This window comes from Puma concolor, chromosome A2, assembly GCF_028749965.1.
Source record: "Puma concolor isolate L17-30 chromosome A2, mPumCon1.1.hap2, whole genome shotgun sequence".
Lineage (NCBI taxonomy): Eukaryota > Metazoa > Chordata > Mammalia > Carnivora > Felidae > Puma > Puma concolor.
This window is the reverse complement of record NC_141668.1, coordinates 90,585,183-90,606,933: the sequence shown is the minus strand read 5'-3', so window position 1 is coordinate 90,606,933 and position 21,751 is coordinate 90,585,183. Positions and strand designations below refer to the sequence as shown.

The following is a 21,751-nucleotide window of genomic DNA, read 5'->3' as shown; positions in this document are numbered from 1 at the left end:
GAGCTGAAATCAGGAGTCAGACTTTGAATCTACTGAGTGAGTCACCCAGGCACCCCTAAAACATCTATATGTTGATTGATTTTAAACAAAAATTTTAATATTTATTTTTGAGAGAGAGCAAGAGAGCAAGAGAGCAAGGGAGGGGCAGAGAGAGAGGGAGACACAGAACCTGAAACAGGCTCCAGGCTTCGAGCTGTCAGCACAGAGCCCGATGCGGGGCTCGAACTCACAAACTGTGAGATCATGACCTGAGCTTAAGCTGTATGTTTAACTGACTGAGCCACCCAGGCGCCCAGGTTTTGAATGATTGTTGTTGGTAGACAAGCACACTATTAATTTTTGCATATTGATTATATGTTCAAGAAATATTGCTGCACCATTTTATTGGTTCTAGTAGTTTGTCAATAGATTTTCTTAAATTTTATGTAAAGATAATCATACCTTCTGTGAGTAATGAAATTTTGTTACTTCTTGTGAAATTCTTACATCTCTTATTTATTTTCTTGCCTTATCCCTCTAGCTAGGACCTTCAACATAATGTTTTAATGGCAGTGGTGGTGGAGGCATCTTTTCTTGTTCCTGATTTTCAAGGAAGGACGTCTAATGGTTCACAATTAGGAATGATGTCATGGTAGGCAAGGAAGGCTATAGTTCCAAGGAGAAGGGCCAAGTAAGGTTCAGAGAAGGTTTGAGAAAACAGGTTGTGTGTGTGTGTTTGTGTGTTGAGGGGTGCCTTGGGGGGATGGTGGTGGAACATTAGGCACAAGATTAAATCCTAGTCCAACTCTGAAGGGGGTCTATTGGTAATGCTTTTTTCCAAGTGAAATGGTAAGTAAATAGGTGTCTGTCACACGATTATTTATAAGTTTTTGAACGTAGGAAGTATTCGCAATAATAGTGTGGAAGTAGAAGCGCCAGGAACAGATTAGTTTTAAAAATGAAATGGTAGCGATGAAAGGGCAAGAGAAAGAGTAAAAGCTCATGATGTAGAAGGTGTAAGTCATGGTCTTGAGCGCACTTAGAGTTGAAGGGAAGATGCCAATGGAGAAAAAAGGGTTTCACTGTGGGGGAAAAAGAAAGTAACTGATAGACTAAACTCCAGAGTAGTAAAAGGAGAGGTGATTAAGGACTCAGGAAGAACAATACTTAAAATCTGGAAGCAACTCAAGTGTCTATCAGTGGATGAATGGATAAGCAAAATGTGGCATAGATATGATGAAATATTATTCAGCTTTAAAAAAGGAAATCCTGACACACGCTACAACGTGGATGGACCTCAGGGTGCCTGGGTGGCTCGTCGGTTGAGCGTCCGACTTCGGCTCGGGTCATGATCTCACAGTTCATGGGTTCGAGCCCCATGTTGGGCTCTGTGCTGACAGCTCAGAGCCTGGACCCTACTTCGATTCTGTGTCTCCCTTTCTCTCTGCCCCTCCCCTGCTCACACTCTGTCTCTCTCTCTCAAAAATAAATAAACATTAAAAAAAAACATGGATGGACCTTAAAGTTGCTATGCTAAGAGAAATAAACCAGTCACAAGAAGATAAATACTGTATCCACTTATTTGAGACTCCATCCCACTTATATGAGACACAGTCAAAATCATAGAGACAGAGCCACACAGTTCTACCTCAAGAAGCAAGAAAAAACTCAAACAACCTAACCTTACACCTAAAGGAGCTAGAAAAAAGAATATAAGTCCAAATCCAGGAAAAGAAAGGAAATAATAAAGATTAGAGTGGAAATAAATGGTAAAGAAACTAAAAAACAAACAACAGAACAGATCAATGAAACTGGTTCTTTGAAAAGATCAGCAAAATTGATAAACTGTAGAAAGACTCATTTAAAAAGAGAGAGAGGACACAAGCCAAATTACTAATAAAAAAGGAGAAATAACAACAAACACCAAAGAAATACAAGCAATTTTAACAGAATATTATGAAAACTATATGCCAACAAATTGGACAACTTAGAAGAAATGGATAAATTCCTAGAAACATATAACCTACCAATTTGAGCAGACCAATCACCAACAATGAAATCGAATGACTAATCAAAAAGTTCCCCCCACAAAAAAAGTGCAGGACTAGACGGCTTCACAGTTGAATTCTACCAAACACTCAAAGAAAAGTTAATACTCATTCTTCTTAAACAATTCCAAAAAATACAAGAGAAAGGAAAACTTCCAAATTCATTCTATGAGGCCAATATCACCTTGGTACCAAAACCAGATAAAGACACCACAAAAAAGAGAACTACAGGCCAATATCTTTCATATATTCATTTGAATATAGATGTAAAAGTCCTCAAAAAAAGATGAACAAACTGATTCCAATAATATATTAAAAAATCACTCACCACTGTTAAGTGGGATTTATTCCTCGGATGTAAGGGTGGGCTAACAGTCATAAAACAATCAACATGATATGTCATACCAATAAGAGAAAGGATAAAAACTGATATGATCATTTCGATAGATGCAGAAAAAGCATTTCATAAAGTACGATATCCTTTCATGATAAAAACCCTCTGCAAAATAGGTCTAGAGGGAACATATCTCAACATAATAAAGACCTTATATGAAAACCACACAGCAGGGGCACCTGGGTGGCTCAGTCAGTTAAGTGTCTGACATTTGATTTTGGCTCAGGTCATGATCTCATGGTTCATGGGATTGAGCCCTGCATCAGGCTCTGTGCTGACAGCGTGGAGCCTGCTTAGGATTCTCTCTTCCTCTCTGTGCTTTCCCCTTCCCTGCTTATGTTCCCACCCCCCACCCCCTAATACATAAATTAACACTAAAAAAAAAAAAAAAAAAAGAAAAGAAAACCACACAGCAAACATTATACTTAATGCGGAAAAACTAAGAGCTTTTCCCCTATGGTCAGGAAGAGAACAAGGATGTCCACTCTTACCACTTTTATTCCACATAGTACTGGAAGTTCTACCCACAGCAACCAGACAAAATAAAGAAATAAAAGGCATTCAAATTGGTAAGGAGGAAGTTAAACTCTATTTGCAGATAACATGATACGATATATAGAAAACCATAGACTCCACCAAAAGTTTACTAGAACTGATAAATTTAGTAAAGTTTCAGGATAAAAAAAATCAATGCACAGAAACGTATTGTATCCCTGTACACTAATAATGAAGTAGCAGAAAGTGAAATTAAAAACATAATCCCATTTATAATTGTACCAAAAATAATAAGATATCTAGGAATAAACTTAACCAACAAGGTAAGACCTATACTCTGAAAACTGTAAGACATTGATGAAAGAAATTCAAGGTGACACAAAGAAAGGGACATTCCATGTTATGGATTGAAAGAATATTGTGAAAATGTCCATACTCCCCAAAGCAATCTACAGATTTAATGCAATCTCTATCAAAATACCAATAGCATTTTCATAGAACTAGAACAAACAATCCTAAAATTTGTATGGAATCACAAAAGACCCAGAATAGCCAAAGCAATCCTGAAAAAGAACAACAAAACTGGAGGTATCACAATTCCAGATTTCAAGCTATATTACAAAGCAATAGTAATTAAAACAGTATGGTACTGGCATGAAAAAAAAAAAACCACTTAGATAAATGGAATAGAACAGAAAACCCAGAAATAAACCCACAATTATATGGTCAATTAATCTTTGACAAAGGAGTAATGAATATACAATGGGGAAAAGATAGTCTATTCAACAAATGGTGTTGGGACAACTGGACATGCCAAAGAATGAAACTGGACCACTTTCTTTCACCATATAAAAAAATAAACTCAAAATGGATCAATGATCTAAATATGAGATCCGAAACCATAGAAATCCTTGAAGAGAGCACAGGCAGTAATCTCTCTGATATTGGCAATAATAACATTTTTCTGGATATGTCTCCTGAGGCAAGGGAAATAAAAGCAAAAATAAACTATTGGGACTACATCAAAATAAAGCATTTTTGCACAGCAAGGGAAATAACAAAACTAAAAGGCAACCTATGGAATGGGAGAGGATATTTGCAAATGGCATAGCCAGTAAAGGGTTAGTATTTGAAATACATAAAGAACTGATACAACTGATACAATACTCAAAAAACAAACAACCCAATTAAAAGGAAGACATGAACAGATATTTCTCCAAAGAAGACATACAGATGGCCAACACACACATGAAAAGATCACTCATCATCAGGGAAATGCAAATTGAAACTACCATGAGATATCACCTCACACTGTCAGAATGGCTAAAATAAAAAACACAAGAAACAACAAGTGCTGATAGGACATGGAGAAAAAGGAACCCTCATATGCTGTTGGTGGGAATGCAAATTGGTGCAGCCACTGTGGAAAACAGTATGGAGTTTCCTCAGAACGTTAAAAATAGAACTACCTATGATCCAGGAATCACAGTTTGGATGTTTACCCCCTCTCCTCCAAAAATAAAAACACCAATTTAAAGGGATACATGCAACCCTATGTTTACTGCAGTATTATTTACAATAGGCAAACTATGGAGGCAACCCAAATGTTCATTGAAAGATGAATGGATAAAGAAGATGTATGTGTGTGTGAGTGTGTGCACCCCCACACACTGGAATATTATTTAGCTATAAAAAAGAATGAAATCTTTCTATTTGCAACAACATGGATAGCACTAGAGAGTATAATGCTGAGTGAAATAAGTCAGAGAAAGACAAATACCGTATGACTTCACTCATATGTGGAATTTAAGAATCAAAACAAATGAGCAAAGGAAAAAAAAAAAAAAGAGAGAGAGAGAGAGAGAGACAAACCAAGAAGCAGATTCTTAACTATAGAGAACTGTTGGTTACCAAAGAGGAGGTGGTGGAGAGGGGATGGAGGAAATGAGGGATGAGGATTAAAGAGTATTCTTATCATGATGAAAAACACAACGAAATAAAATTAAATGATTAAAAAAAATCATAGAGACAGAAAGCAGAATAGTGGTTCCCCGGGCTGAGTAGGGGGATGGAAAGTAGTCTCTGGGACATAAAAAGGAAAGAGACAGAGATGATTGAATAAAAATAGGGTGACGATAAAGAAAAGATTTGGGGTGGACAAGAAAGAATTTGAAGTTGACACTGGATGAGCTTCATCTCTGCGGAGGGGCCGGTGGGGTCCACAGAGGGTGGAGGTGTGTCGCAGAGTTGAGCAAAGAGGAGGAGGTTTGGAACCACGTGTGGGAGGGAGGCATGAAGGGCGAGCTAGGAATGAATGAAGGAGGCAGCATCTGGCCAGGAATGCTCAGCAGAGGTGAGTCGTATGGACGTGCAGAAGATGCATCACCAGGTGTGGAGTCTTTCTCCAGCAATGCTCAGCTACCTAGGAATGGAGAAACCTGGATCGAATGTTCTTGAAGTGAGGGGAAGCAGTTTGGGGTGCTGACAAAATCTGAGCAGGGCAGAGCAAGACACATTCTCTGTCCATATTTATATTTGGGAGGGGGTCTCTGGAGATAGCTTTGCTTTTGAGGACCAAATTGTGAGGGGCTGGGAGGCCTGTGAGTTGTGTTTGCTGTAAGATATGAGCCTGTAACGGAGCCCCTAAGCAAGTCTCCTGCAGGAGTGGAGCCCCTGTAATGTCCGTAATGTAAAAGGGGCTGAGGAACATTCTTCCAGATTGATTGGTTTGGGTGAAAGATGTCTGCAATGTTAGCTTTCAGGGCAAGTCCATGGGGTCTTCAAGATATTTTTAGGCAGTTTCAGACTGACAGTAAGATATTCTGGATTGTATTCGGCCTTCACAGCAGGAAGTAGCCTGGGACACAGCTAGAATTTACCAACTTATTTCAACATGACTTCAACTGCCACAGAAGCCTCTACATAGTAATGACTGCAAACCACATGCCCTATTTCTCTCCTGCAGAACCTTCAGCTAGAAACCGCTCTGCTGTTCTAGTGCACAGCTTTGCTCTTTATTATTGGGGATTACACAGAAGGGGACAGTCTTGGGAGCCCAGGAAATTTTTACCAGCATTCAGAAAGAAGAAAAAGACTGAGTTTAACATGTTGAAAGGTGTTAAAACATGCTAATTCTCCAGATGGCATGACAAAGAGGATTCGGTTCCAAATTTACTGCCCCCCAGGAGTGGTTTCGCTGGAGTAAGACCAGCCAAACTGGCAGAGTTATTCTGACATCACAATAATGCAGTGGGAGGTGGGGCTCCTTTTCCTAGGAGAATTTTAGAAAGGCAGGCCAGGCAGCTAAGTGGCCTTAAGATTGCTCAAGGAAGTTGGGGGTTCTCAGTTGTAATTCTAGACTTTCTAACCGACTGAATGACCTGGTAATCGGGCGTCTCTTGAAGCACACATCTATTTGTCTTGTATCCCCAGAGCCTGGCATACACACACGCTTCAGGGATTTAATATAGAAGGAATCACCAGTGGATTTGAAATTAGGTGGCCACATGGTAGTATAATATTCACATCTGATAGTATCACCTCCTGGTTTCCACCTTCTTAGGGAAAGGAAAACTACTCCGAGGGCTGGAACAGTGTTAAATAAGAGGCTGCGTTCTAGAAGCAGACTGCTGGCAGGGAATCCCTGTTCCGCTGCTTTCTAGTTGAATAGCCTCACTGAGCTATCCTATTGTCGTCTGTAAAACGGGGACGATATATTCGATATATTCGTACCTGCTTCACAGATCACGGTGAGGATGAAATGAAACAATATAGGCAAAGCCCCCGGCACACAGCAAAATCACAGTAATGTAAGGGAGCTGGGAATCACTCTGCTGTCAACACTACCTTTAGGCTTAATCTTTTTTTAATGTTTATTTTTGACAGAGAGAGAGAGAGAGAGCGAGAGTAGGGGAGGAACAGAAAGAGAGGGGGACAGAGGGCCCGAAGTGGGCTCTGTACTGACAGCAGAGAGCTGGTCATGAACTCATGAACTGTGAGATCATGACCTGAGCCAAAGTCAGACACGTAACCAACTGAGTCACCCAGGCGCCATCTTTTTGCCTAATCTTAGGATTCACTTCTCATCCCTCTCTTGCAGCCTGGGGTCTTCCTAAACATACCAAACATGCAGAGTGTTACTGCTCATAGAGAAGCTGTGAGGGTCAGGGAATTTCTAGAACCTAGTGCAGTGCCCATGTCATAGTACCTCCTCAACACATGCTTAGACAAAGAGTGAATGTTGAAAGAAATTTGCTCTTACCCTCTGGGAATTGCAAAACACACAAACTAGTCTTACGAAGCAAGTATTTACAGGTTTCCATGTATGCAATAGAATTGTTGGACCCTTCAGTTTCGGAACCACAATAATTCACTGAAATTAATCAAAGTGTCTGGAGGTCTGTAGTTCTCAAATTTTACCACATAAGAGTTCCTGGGTTAACTTGAAAATTCTCAGAGTCAGAATCTGAAGATCTGGGAAGAGGGTTGTCTTCAGCATTTTATTTTTATTTTATTTTATTCTATAGTTTTAATTTATTTATTTTGAGAGACAGAGAGAGAGGGAACAAGCTTGGGATGGGCAGAGAGGGAGAGAGAGACAATCTAAGCAGACTCTGCATGGTCAGCACGGAGCCTGAGGCAGGGCCCGAACTCATGAACCCTAAGATCATGACCTGAGCCAAAATCAAGAGTTGGATGCTTAAGTGACTGAGCCACTCAGGTGCCCGTTTGGCATTTTATTATTATTTTTTAAAATTATTTTTAAGTTTATTTGCCTATTCTGAGAGAGAGAGAGAATGAGAGCGAGCGAGCATAAGCAGGGTAGGGGCAGAGAGAGGAGAGAGAATCCCAAGTGGTCTCCATGCTGTCAACACAGAGCCCCATGCGGGGCTTGAACCCACCAGCCCTGAGATCATGACCTGAGCCAAAGGTAAACCCTTAGCCGCTTAACCGACTGAGTAGCCCAGGTGCCCCGCCCCTCTGGCATTTTAAGCAGTCTCCCAGGTAGTTCTGATGCAACACTTCAGGGCAGTCTGAAGGCCTCTGTTGAGAAGCTCTTAAAAATGTTGCTTAAAAATGTGACGGCTGCTCATCTAGAAGCAAGAATTTGCGTGGTCTTTTACGTTTATGGTTCCTTCTTTTTTCTCCAATGGGCAAAAGAATAGTAGGATTGAAATTACCTTCAGTTCATAGATGGGGCTGGGAGAATATGGTGTTGAGCAAGAATAGACACGTTAAAGGATTTGGCATACAGATCTAGAGTCCTCTGGACCCACTGTATGCCTGGAAATCATCCAGAAGGGTTCTACTTTCAGATTGTTAAGGTAGGAGCCTATCTGTTTCTCAGTCTGACATTTCAGGAGGACTGTATTTTCGCCTTCAGGATTAAGGAAGAAATATTCTGCGCTGCCAATATAAATAATTCAAAATCTAAGAGAGCATAATGTGGACCACAGCATACTCCAAATCCAAGAAGAATGCATCCAGATCAGCATTAAAAGTCTACTACTAGGAAATAAATGCTAGGCCCATCAGTTGGCAGGGGAGAAGTTTCTGTGCATTTCCATGATTTTTCTAAGGAATTAAACTCCCCCAGAATCTGGACTTTGCATTTAACCTCCATCTGAGGTCATCAGTCTGTTCCATCGCCACACGGTGCCACCTGGCATCACCCCCTCCCCCTTACTAATCTGTTGTTGTGAATGTTGCCTTGAAAGGGTCTTAAGATTCAATTATTAATCAGAACCAATTTAACAGGCTGTTGATGCCAGGAATGAAATTTTTTCAATTTACAAAGCTGGGATAAGCTGATCAAGGAGAATGGTACGATTTCACAGGAAATACATTAAGCTTCCCACGCCTGCCTAAAGAGCTTACTGAGGTTCACAAGAGTGCAAAGAAAGGTGTGTTTAGGTGGATACGTTACCAGTCAATGGAGAGTAATCATGGGGAATTTATAAGCCATAGCAACCTCAGTTTAGATAAAGTTTTCTTAACTTGCAAGGAAGGGTCACGTTGCTATACTCTCTCTTTTTAAAATCTCTTAAAATTAAAAAAAAAATGTTTATTTTTGACAGAGAGAGAGAGATAGGGAGGGGCAGAGAGAGAGAGAGGGAGGGAGACAGAATCTGAAGCAGGCTCTAGGCTCTGAGCTGTCAGCACAGAGGCTGACGCAGGGCTTGAACCCGTAAACAAAAGATCATGATCTGAGCCCCAGTTGGACGCTTAACTGACTGAGTCATCCGGGCGCCCTTTTTTTTTTTTTTTAATTTCATTTAAAAAGTAGCCCCAGAAATTTTACTTAGACAAAAGGTGCTTCAGAAATGATATTTTCTGCACTTAAATCTGCTTTATTCTTCTTTTTCACATTAAAGCTATGAGAAGCCACAAGCTTACCAATTATCTTATGAGGTGCCAGACTTCAGACAGGATGGTGATAAATTACTTAAGTCATTTGCAATATTCTGGAAGTGCAGACCATTGTACTGAGTGTGAGAAACCACGCTCTTGAAGAGGGTCACTCATGATGAATGAATTGACCTCACCACGGAACCTCACACTGCCCTGGGTATGGATGGATCACCTAGACAGGTGATGGGTACTCATCCAAACATAAGAATCTTTGTGTTTTTTTTTTAACTTTTACATTTCCTCCTTTTTTTTTTCTCCTGTAGATGAATGGATACTAAGGTGGAAATTACCTTCAGTCATAGATTGGAAACGTTTTCTCCCCACAGGCGTAGAATTTCACCTGTAACGCTGTGTAAGAATCTGATTATCTCCCGGTCAGGGGAGACGGTGAAGTACGGGCAACCAGTTGCACAACTTACAGGCCCAGGGCTAGATGAAAATTGTTCAGAAAGCGGGGAAAAAGTACCATTAAAGGCATTACAATACAAAGCTTTTTCCTTTTTTCTTGTGGTCTTTCTCTTGCCTTGTCATGGTTTTTGCTTGCGTTTACTTTTTCTTACTGTAAAATGTGTAAAACATAAAATTTGCCCTCTTAACCTTTTTTGTATTTATGCATTACAGGTACATTTTGTACATTTTAAAAAAGTTTATTTCTTTTTTTTAAGACAGACAGAGGGGGTGCCTGGGTGGCTCAGTAATCATCTGACTTCAGCTCAGGTCATGATCTCACAGTTCATCGGTTCGAGCACTGCATTGGGTTCTGTGCTGACAGCTCAGAGCCTGGAGCCTGCTTCGGATTCTGTGTCTCCCTTTCTCTCTGCCTCTTTCCCACTCACGCTCTGTCTCTGTCTCAAACATAAATAAAACATTAAAAAAAAAAAAGAAAAAGAAACAGAGATAATGCAAGTGGGGGAGGGGCAGAGAGAGAGGGAGAAAGAGAATCCCAAGCAGGCTCCACACTGCCAGAGCAGAGCCCAACATGGGGTTCGAACTCACGAATCCATGAGTTCCTGACCTGACCTGAAGCCAAGAGCCAGACGCTTAACCGGCCGAGCCACCCAGGCACCCCACATTTTGTATCGTTCGAAGTATACAGGTTGGTTGTATTAAATACATTCATACTGACGTGCAACCACTAGTCATGGGGTCTTTTTTTTTTGCTATGTAATGTCACTCTAGGTAAATAAAGTTAGTTTCTCATTATTAGCATGCATTTTATCATCCATTATTACATTGTGCAGTGCTAGTTGTAAATGCCAATGTCAGAGCATTTAACTTGTTTGTGTGATCACTGAAATCACACAATTTGTATCTTGCTCCAGGAGGATGCCTTGAACTGGCCGGAAAATGCTAACAGTTTCAGAAAGGTTGGGAAACAAGAGCTGGTTCCCCCCAGGCACAGAGTGGGCTCGAGAAAGCCGGCTGGGAGCATCTCACAGGTGCTTAGGGGCCCTTGCCCTGTGTGCCCACTTAGGCCTGATGCCTGCTGGGATTATCCCTCCCACCAGCTGATGTGCCGACACATTGTTCCCTGGCTTGAAGCAGGCCTTGGGGACTCTCCCCTTTTGACGAGTGGTATCCCCAACCAATGGTGGATAGGTTACCCCCCCCCCCCCCCAGGGTATTGCCACCTCTGTGCTAGGTAACAGGATCACGAGTCAGCGATAGGATCGTCCCTTACTGAGTTGTGGCCTCCTGCCCAATATCCCCCAGACACGTTGCAACACTGCCACCCTGGGCCAGGTGGCCACTACTATGCCCTGCCCCAAAGTGCCACAGGACAGGTGCACACCCAACCAGGACTTTCCCCACCCATGCACTGGCCCTTCCTGGGGCAGAAGGTGGCACTGGGAAGGCACAAGGCAGTGGTCACTGGGAAGGCACAAGGAGGGGAGGCTGGGCAGGGCCCAGGTTCCAGGGGATAGAAAAGTGGGCTGAGAAACCTCCTGCTTCCCTCCCCCACCAGCTGGGGACATGTGATGGGGGTGGGAGAGGTACTGGGGGAAGGCAGCAGGAAGCAAGGCACCATAAGCAGTCTCCAAGCTCCCCACCCCCTTGCATGCTCCAAGTCTCCACTGTCCCATCAGATTTCACTTACAAAACACAGTTTCAAGACTGTGGCTGCACAGCATTAAACCCCAAGCACCGGGCCCTTCGGAGCTTGGGACCCTGTAGGACCACACCGGTCATGCACTCTTGTTGCTGGCAAAAAGCTGGGTGCAGGAGCAAAGAGCAAGCAAGCCAGAGGAGAGTCAGAACCTGTGTCAGCAAGGCCAGCCCATTCCTTGAGCCCAACAGGATCCCCCCTAACCGAAGGACAGCTCTGTGAAGAGAGGATTTGTTCCTCAGGCAAAGTCTTCTCTTCTCTTAATAGTGCCCTTATTTCTTCCCTGCCCACTCAGGATTCTAAGTTTAGTGCTTTGACCCGACCCCTGCTGCTGGAGGTGTGGGCTGCTCTCCTTCTGGACACAAAGTAAGTTTAAAATTCAACATCACTTGTGGCTTCTTTTTGGGTTTTCCTTTGCTGCTCTTCTCTTTCTTGCTTCTTTCTCTCTCTCTCTCTTCTTCTCTCTGAGTGAGGGGAGATGGGAAATCTGTCTTTTAATTATGCTCTACAGTAAATTAAGGGGGAAGTCCCTGCCAGGCAGAATGCATGTGGCTCCAACAGTCAATGTTGGTGTGGCCCTTGAGCTCCTGGATAGGGTGGGTGCCTGCTTTCCAGGATTAAGGGAGGCCCAGCAAGAAGAAGGGAGAGAAAGGGAGGGGAAAAGCTACAGAAAGTCACAGAAGCATAGAAAATATGGGAAAGGGAGCATGGAGAATGGATAAGGGGAAGAAGATGGAAGGATGGAGGGAAGGAAGGGAATCAGCGCTTGGCCCCAACGTTTTGGAAATAGAAGCTTGACCTGATTAACCTACTGCCCCCTAGCAGACAATATCTGGAGACAATGACTATGAATCCTAGACGGTGACAAAGAGTGTCTTCTCCAAGTCTCCTGCTCTGCTCAGCATATCCTTGAAAATATGACTCTGCATATTAGTCTTCTCAGGGCACATCCCAAAGAATTAGTGCTCCCTGAAAAAGTGTGCGTGCTCTGGAAAGAACTGGGCTGGGAAGTGAAATGGGACAGCAAACAATGGCAAATCCTTTTCTGGAGTTCCCAGTAGGGCTCAGAGTTGTGTTGAGGAGAGCTGAAATCTCCTGATTTCATTCAGGAGAAACTTCACAGAAATTAACCCTATGCTTCCAGGGTGATCAGCACAGAGGCCACATGAGCCAAGTGTATTCATAACCTCAAGTTTTGAAAACTCTTTCTTCCTGACAGTAGTATAATGAACTAGCCTCGTAGCACCATTAAATGTCTCACTCAAGAAGTGAGAAGAAAGGCGACTTGCTATCTGATAGGTTCACGGCCTAGAGGTGACGCACGGCTTCTTGGTGGGCCTGGGCATGCCACCCCGGACTCGTAAGCAGCCACAGTCTTCCTGTTCTTATTGTTTTCTCAGTAATTAACATGATGTTCCAGAGACAGATTTCACTTTTGGATTATGATACAGATTGCTCACCATAGGAGCAAAAATTAATTCGTCAGGGGAACAAAAGACCTGGAGTACGCTGATCTACTTACTGAGATCCCTTTCAGTGAGATGTGAAGACAATATTTATCTCAAAGGAGGAAGCGAATCTGTGCTAGTGAAAGATGGCCTTGCTCTTTCTGGAGAATTTCTCAAAATGGTGGTCGGTGGACCATCCACGTCAGGATTACGTGGAATGATGGTATAAAACCAGAGGTCTGCATCCCCACTGCAGAACGACGAAATAAAACTCTGTGGGTAAGGGGTCAGAATCTACATTTTACATAAGCTGAGAGTTTGTAACCACGTATAAATCGACAGTTATGAATCAATGCTTGAAGTGGTGGTTTTCAAATCTGAGGAGGCCTCAGGATCACCCGGAGGCCTTGTAAAACCAAGATGGCTGGGCCCCCTTCACAGAGTTTCTGATTCGGCAGGTCTGGGGCAGGGCCTGAGAAGCTGCACTTCTAAGTTCTGGAGTGATGCTGATGCTGCCGGTCTGGGGACCACACCTCGAGAACACCACTGGGTTAGAACAATTAAAACAATTTAGCCTTGCGTCTGTCAGGGGTAACCTACTTACCGTTCTTGGGAAGCCCTGAGGATCACAGTGTGGGAGGCAGTGGTGGTGGAGGGCTTGTTCCCTGTCCCTCTGGGAGGTGAATGCCTGGGGAGGCCCCCAAGCCAGGCCAGTCTACACTAGGCCCTCAGAGAGCAAATGTGGGTTGGTGTGTTTATCAGGCTTCTGGTGGCTGGCTTTTCAGACTCTAGGGAGGTCAGTTTAGTTTCAGGTGAAAATGGAGCTACCAGTCTGTTCTAGGGCAGGACAGGAAGGATCAGCCAAGGCTAGCACTTCCAGTCGGTCCCAGATCTAAGCTGGAATAACCCCGGCACAAAAGAAACCTAAGTCCTCATCACATGGCTAACAGCCCTCTGGACATGTTCACATGGTGACAGGCCACCAGGCCTCCGGGCTGGTATTTCAAGGGTCTCAGGCCACAGATGCTCCATCTATGGAGCAAGATGCACCATCTTGAACGTGCGTCAGGCTGAGCCCTCCACAGACCACCATGGACATGCATGCAGCCCACAGGCTGTTTGGTCCCTGCTTTTCTTAGATACCGGCAGTTACCAATATGGCCACTAGAGGTCTCGGCAGGACAATGATTATCCTAGGAAGGGGCCAGGAAGGACCTGGAAAAAGCTGGGAAAGGGCCTCCCCCACAGCCCTCTGTCTTGTCCAGCAAAGGCAAAAGTAATGTGAGGAACTCACGACCTCTGTCTGCCTGTCCAGTATCTTCAATGTGACAACCCAGTCTTGCAGGGCTGCTCTGGGGGCCATTTTCCTCTTCAAACTGTGCTAATGGTTGTCACTGGAGAAGGGATGGTGATACTATGACAATGGTGATTGCCTAGAAGGGGCCTGCAGGCCATTACCATAATTTTCAACAGCTTCTCCCTCCAAAGGACATAGTGGATTGACACTCTTCAATCCAGTATGAACTACCACGCAAACATGGCTTTAAGAGTCCTCCGGCACAACTCCTAAAGTCCCCACGCCACCCAAATCCTGGAGCTGAAATTCTATCCCAGTGATGCTTTCTGAGGTCACACATTTCCGCGGCGCTACATTTTTGTCCAGCAGCATTAGAACCTAGGAAGTGCATAGGTAATTATCCATCTCCGTGATTTTCCCCTCCCTGCCATATCCTGACCTGCCCCTTCCCATCAAATCTGAATCAGTGGCATATCCAAGGAAGATGGCTGCAGACTAAATGGGCTGCTTCGAAAAGATGCACTGAAGCTAAACCTGATATATGGAACCAAAATGGGCCAAATTGTTAAACCAGGTGAGGATTCTTTGCTTCATAAAAAAGATTCATCATAAAAATGCCATGGACTTACTATGGAAAAAGAAAGCCCTGTAAAAACGACATTGCATATTTAGTTAATATCTGTATTTCCATAATTTTGTGTAAGCAAGGGGTATATCTCAAAACTTTGCTGGAAGCCGGCATGTGTGGGCCTCTACTCTCACCTTATTTGCTTTTAAATGATTGTTGGATTGCCTCAGAGACTTCCCTGGCCCTGTTAACTCAGAAAGCAATACATTGAAAAGAGAAAATGTAGGGGCACCTGGGTGGCTCAGTCGGTTAAGCGTCCAACTCTTGACTTTGACTCAGGTTGATCTCACAGTTTGTGAGTTCAAGCTCCACATTGGGCTCTGCGCTAACAGTGCGGAGTCTGCTTGGGATTCTCTGTCTCCTCTGCCCCTCTCCCATTCACGCTCCCTCTCTCTCTCAAAGGTAAATAAACTTAATAAAAAGAGAGAAAATGTAACCTTGTTCACATACTGGGTCTGGTGTCTTGGTAGATAGCCCCCAAAATGCAGAAATTGGAGATGACCAAGTCTAGGGTTTGCCATGTCTTCCTCAGTTTCACAGGACAGCGTGAGGAGGGCAGGCTACTCACTTCTCACCTGCACCTTCTCCCTCCTTCCCTTGTCCCCCTTCAGTTCTTAACAGACTCATAGGGCTCTTGCTCCTATTTGCACAGCCCGACTATCACTTTTTTCATCATCCTGTAGTGGGAAATCACTGAGAGGACGCCACATGAAAGCAGCTGGAAATTCGTGAGCAAAGTTAGCATCAGGTAGTTACTCAACTTGGCTGTTCCCACACTCACTTTGCAGGTGAGGAGCCCGAGGTCCAGAGGAGCATAGTAACTTTCCCAAGCTCGCCCAGATATTTAGGGCAGAGCCAGGACTGGGACCCGAGTCTTTCCATAGGATGTAGTCTCCTTTACTTTCACTCACTTTTAAAAATAAAAGTTCAGGGCACCTGGGTGACTCAGTAGGTTAGGCGTCAGGATCCTGACTTCAGCTCAGGTTACGATCTTTCGATTTGTGAGTTTGAGCCCCACGTCGGGCTCTCTGCTGTCAGTGCAGAGCCTGCTTGAGATCCTCTGTTACCACCCTCACGCCCTTCCCCCACTTGCACTCTCTCTCTCAAAAATAAACAAACATTAAAAAAAGAAAAGAAAATATATTCTGGCTGTGTAGGGGGTTCTCTCCCAGAGAAAAATGAGCTGGGACAATACATTGATAAGACGCTTGGATGGAAAGAGGAGGACTGGGTTTTCATCCAGCCTCTGCCCCCTCCCAGGCAAGTTACTTTCCCTTTGGGAATTCAGGGGTTTGGAATGAAGGACCCATCTCTAAGGACTCATCAGCTGCAGAATTCTGTGCATGTCTAAATGGTGGGTTGGCCTCTTAACACTGAGGGGACACATCTCATGAAGAGCCCCTCTAATTTTAAGTTCTTATCATTTCTGACAACTTGGAACGTTTCCTCCTAACTAATTCCCATCGAACACATACTGGAAACTTTGGTGAGCCTGAGCACAAAGGCAGATCCAGCCCTGAAATCACTGGCAGGTGGGGATGGCTGTGCACTTAAGATAGGATATTTTAAATGCTCCAGATATTCTCTTTGTCAGGCACAAATTCCTCCTCCCCAATTTATTTATTCTGGAAGTCTAGTTTACCACATATATATTTCATATTAAGTAATCCCTATGCCCAATGTGGGGCTCAGACTCACAACCCCAAGATCAAGAGTTGCACGCTCCACAGATTGAGCCAGCCAGGTGCCCCGAGTTTATCACATTAAATTCACTCAAAGTGGAAACATAGTTTATGTAGATTCAAGGGACACCAAAAGCGAGTGTGTGTATGTGTGGACAATGAAGGGCCAATAGAGCCCATTCTTTGGCTTAAAAACCATGATCCCATCTCCTTCGTAATCACAGGCTTCATATACATATGTGTGCCTATCACATACATCTGTACAGAGAGAAATAATAAACGAGAAGATTACCACTTCTCTCCACGGCTCATTTTAGCCCCGTCACATGGCACGATGGAATTTATTTTCACACAGCCTCCACACCTACAAGGACTCACAGAGCAGTGATCTGTCTAGGCTGGTGGCCGCGGAAGACCACTGCAGAGCAAAGGTGTGCCGTCGGTGACCGCGACCGGCATGGAGAAGCCCACAGACATCTTTCCAGCCTGGGAAGCAGTATGTCACTGCAAGAGCGCGGACACATGCCTAGAATCCTAAAAGCTGACAATCTGAGGGCTCATTGTCAGAGAACAATAACCATAGGAGTCTCCAGCTCCTTCGTGGAGAGGTGCCAGGCTCACAGCTGCACGTGCTCTGGCCCTTACCCAGGTGCCGGGGATTGTGGGAGAGAGAAGCACAAATATGAAACCAGGAGCAAGACAGAAGATCTATGGCTTTAAAGTGACGGTTCATGCGGCCCAAGCGCCAAGCGGCGGAAGCGGGAATCGGAGGACAGCAGCGGAGAAAACATGCGGGGACAGTAGGCAGAAGCGCACAAAACACAGCTGGACCCACAAGGAGCCATGCTCACACTTACATGGTGTGGTCTCACACTACCTTAGTTTGCTTTAAGCATTTCCGTCGTCTGAGAGTTTGGGAGGGAAAAACAGAACGGTTAAATAAATTAAGAGCTTGCACTGTATTTTTAATGGTTAAAAATCACAACGTCATTCCTGGCCATCCCAGTCATCGCGTGCAGAAAGACACGCGTGGTGAGTCATAGGGATGAAGGGCACAGTTCTGAGAGCCGGACTGTGGTCTCACATCTTGTTTCTGCCGCTTGCCAGCTGCGTGACCCCGGCAAGTGTCCTATCTTTCTGTACCTCAGTTTCCTCATCTGTAAAATGGGTCTAACAGGAGCACTTACCTCATAAGATCGTGGTGAGGACGGAACGAATTAATACATGTGAGATAGCAGGAAGAGCCCTATTTACCACAAAGCATTATCTAAGTAGTGGACATCATTGTTGTTGTCATCATTTTTACCTTTGGCTCCCTCAGGCGACACCACCCAGAGTAGATGATCAACTGTTTACGGAAAGCCAAGGACTCTCAGAGAATTTCAGATGCTCAATAAGAAACAAATCAAAGCATTCAAGATAAACAGACAAAGTTAGAAATGCACGGGGTGGGCAACGGTTTCATGTGTTGTTATAATTCTTTGAGGGCATTTATTTCAAATTCCAAAGCAATTCAGAGTAGCTTTTAAAGAAACATAAATAAAAATCAATCGCATACACACAGATCAATTAGAACCCTGAGGCCTGGTTCATGTTGGACAGTTCAAGGCTACGTACACATCATCAGGGATTACTCTCTGGACTGCGGCATCTCATATTTTCTAACTTGTTTCCACCGGTGTCTCATGCAGAGAATTGCTGTAAGTCACCAGGGCAAGGATAAGTAGTACTAAGTCATACAGAAGAACAGACTTCTTTCCTCTGCTCCTTCCCAGAACCCTTCGGTCAGTTCTGAGCTCATTTGGCAGGATATACGGTCCAGCAGGAAAGATGGCACTCTGGCACTCTTCTTGTTTCGTTCTGTTGCTTGTTACCTATGTCACTTCTTATTCATCACTGGCCCGAGGAAGTTTCCCAGATGGAAGCTTTCGGTTTCTCCTCTGTCACTCCAAGTTTTCCCATTTTCTCAAAGGCGTGGAGAATTGTATGGCCTCTCTTTGCTACGTGAGTGTCTAGATGAAGCGATTTGCTTATTACAGTTGGAAAGGTGGGCGCTAAATTTTTCAAAGGCAAAACTAAAAGGCAACATCGGGAGTCTTTAGCTGGTCGAATACAGAAGGAAAGAACGATCGGGAACATGGCAGCATCCGTTTAGCCTAACTGGCCTTTGCCGGAAAGCGTAAGTCACAGGCTGCCCCCTTAGGCAGCATGCTCACCCCCTGAAGCACAGACACTACAATGGTGTTTGGCTTTCAGCTAGGTGCAGGGTGTGTGTGTGTGTGTGTGTGTGTGTGTGTGTGTGTGTGTGTCTGTGGTGCCCAGCCACAGATGGTTGTGCTCCGAGAAGGCTCCTGCTTTAGGCAGAGTTTTTTTTTTTTAATTTTTTTCAACGTTTTTTATTTATTTTTGGGACAGAGAGAGACAGAGCATGAGCGGGGGAGGGGCAGAGAGAGAGGGAGACACAGAATCAGAAACAGGCTCCAGGCTCTGAGCAATCAGCCCAGAGCCTGACGCGGGGCTCGAACTCACGGACCGCGAGATCGTGACCTGGCTGAAGTCGGACGCTTAACCGACTGTGCCACCCAGGCGCCCCTAGCAGAGTTTTAACCTGGATAATATTCTTATGTGCAAATGTTCTCCAGAGTTGAATTCTCTGGCTGCTAGTTGGGGTGCAGGTTCCTGAAGGCTGGACCTGGGTTTTCTCATTTCAGGCAGCCTCTCACTTTGTCAAGTACACCATGCCTCCTGCCCCAGGAGTGGGTTAGGGTTGCCACTGAGAGCAACTTCGTTTGGCAGGGAACTTGGCTTTTTAAAGACACAGTGTGAGATCTTTCCCAATCATAGGTACTATTTCAAGGACAACAGAGTACAGTGTTTGGGCTTTGGAATACTGAGAGGCACCCTGATCTGTTCGACACCTTTTTGAAGGGATGCTATGTACGTCATCAGAATGTTGCTCAGGCAAAAGTACAAATGGGAGAAAGGGGCCAAAGATATTTAGAGAAGCAAAGAGATTTCCAACCAGGAAAAGGAGACCTAATGAACTGATGTTTGCAGAAATGGAGACATTTAAACAGAATTATTAAGCAATTAGCCAAATTATAACTAGGATGGGAAACATGAGATGGTCTCAAAGGCGATCATTTCAAACAAGCCATTCTCTTGCACTGGAGGGCTTTCATTCTAAACTGTCTGAAGGTCATTATTTTAGCAGAAGAGAGAGAGGCAGTCATGTTTTTCTGGCTGATGGGACAAGCATGTCGTGTCTCCAGGAGGGTCGAGGAGGCCATCAGGCCACAGGCTTCTAAGCTCTACTCTGTGTCCCAGGGTCTCATCCTCCCCAAGGCCGTACAGATATACCCAGGTGTATGTTGTCAGGCCAAGTTTCAGTGGGTAGCCCATGTAGGAAGAAGGCCAAAAGAATCGGTTCTACCACTGCATTAGGGGCTGATGCTGGAGTCATTTTTGGAGTATTCTGATGTTTTCTGCTCTCCTTATCTCAAGGTAGACCTCCTCTGGATCTCTCTGGCCCCTGAGAATTGTCCCCCAGACCATAGGTATCATATTCCAATCAAGGCTGAGGCAGGGGGACATACTTCACGTACATCTTTCTATAGCATCGGAGAGGGTTCCTCGGAGGAAAGGTCTAGCATTACACCTCCCAAAGGGTGGCTGCGGCTTTGTGGTTCCAAGCACACGTGTGTGCGGCATGCTTTTCTCTGCTACACACACACCCTGTATCATCATGTTCCTACTGGACACCAGTGACTGTTCGGAGGGCTCACTCAAGACATCAGTCACTCTTACAGTGGTAGATCAACTAACAGCCTGAGACTCTGCTCATTAAATAATCTTATCTACAATACCCAAAACACAAAAAACAGACCTGGCTTTTATGTTTCCATTTGATTTACTCACCCTCGAATGAAGAGCTGTTTCATTCATTAGAAACTTTGTAAAAATCCAAAAATGTCCCTCTGAGTAAGTATTGCTTTCATACCTGGGTGATTTGCACTAAGCCCTAGGAGTCTGGGTTCAATGGTTTAATTTCCCACTTCCTAGGTGGTAGCAGATAATAGGTGGAACCCTGAGTGTTGATGGATTTTCCTTCAAATGCACCCCTCCTGGGCCTTTGGTGCTCTGTGGTGGAGGGTAGCAATGAAAAGAACAGGAAATAGAGTCCTAGTGAAAATGATTTTTAGTTGAGAGGCCTTTCACAGGAGAAATGCAAGATGGCACTAGTTTATTGTTGGAATCAGATACCTACGCTGGACATGACCTTAGTAATTAATGACCCTGTCTGCCGCTTTGTGTTACAGATAAGGAAATCAAGGCTCTGAGAGGGCCAGCGTCCCAGCCTGCTGGAGAGGCAGGGTTAGTGGGAGACCCCCCGCGTCGTGGTCCAGGACTCCCGCACCGTGCTCCTCCCCAATTGCAAGAGAAGAACATAATTTTCTAAGCACTGATGTCCATTAGGGAGTAAAATATGAACACTATGCCCAGACTGCCCTCTGAGTTTAGAAAGGTTTAATCTCTTCATAAGCTAAGGGCTAAATTAGGAAATTGCTTTAATGACCCCAAAAAGATAAAAATCAAATGGTGTGTGTGTGTGGTCTGACTGTAGGTCACACTGATCCCCAAATGTGAATCTACTATGGACCCCTTTAAAGCAAAACACTCCTCTAAGACCTATGATATACTTCCTTAGCCGGCATTTGAGAAACATTTTTTTTAAAATCAATTTTTAAAAAATGCTTATTTTTGAGAGATTCAGAGATTGAGAGCACGAGTAGGGGAGGGGCAGAGAGAGAAATGGGGGCGGGGGACAGAGGATCTGAAATAGGCTTTGTGCTGACAGTAGACCGCCCTATGTGGGGCTCGGTCTCATGAACTGTGAGCTCATAACCTGAGCCGAAGTCAGATGCTTAACTGACTGAGCCAACCAGGTGCCCTGAGAAACATTTTCTTAAAAAAAAAAGCTAAAATCTCATTCTTTGAACACGATTTTCAATTGAGTACTGTCTGAAAAAAGACAGGTTATATTTGGTAAAATGAAAGCATAAAACTTAAACATCCTTACTAAACCCAATGACGCCCACCTCCTTGCAAGAATATGTCCCTGAAATTCAATTTGAGAAACACTGTCCTAGCTCAAAATTTGTCTCTGCTGTCTTCTCTGGTCCCGTTAATGAACTTTTTCTTCAGTTTATGTTCCTTTCCACCTTTGCCCCTATGGCAGCTACCTTTTGCACAGAATGGATT

General features: G+C 44.2%; 1 protein-coding gene across 3 annotated transcripts in view; it reads right to left on the bottom strand.

Annotated features, from left to right (window-relative positions):
* The window catches only part of LHFPL3 (LHFPL tetraspan subfamily member 3), a 575,393-nt gene that overhangs the window by 41,370 nt on the left and 512,272 nt on the right, over nt 1-21,751 (bottom strand). The window contains exon 3 of one of the 3 annotated variants that reach the window (XM_086696885.1): nt 17,367-17,394. The exons of 1 other annotated variant lie outside the window; for it this stretch is intronic. In XM_086696885.1, coding sequence (XP_086553011.1) covers nt 17,378-17,394 — 17 coding nt within the window. In that variant the 3' untranslated portion in view covers nt 17,367-17,377. Of the gene's footprint in view, nt 1-17,346; nt 17,395-21,751 lie in introns of all 3 variants that reach the window. One more of the 3 variants, XM_086696884.1, reaches the window with a different exon arrangement.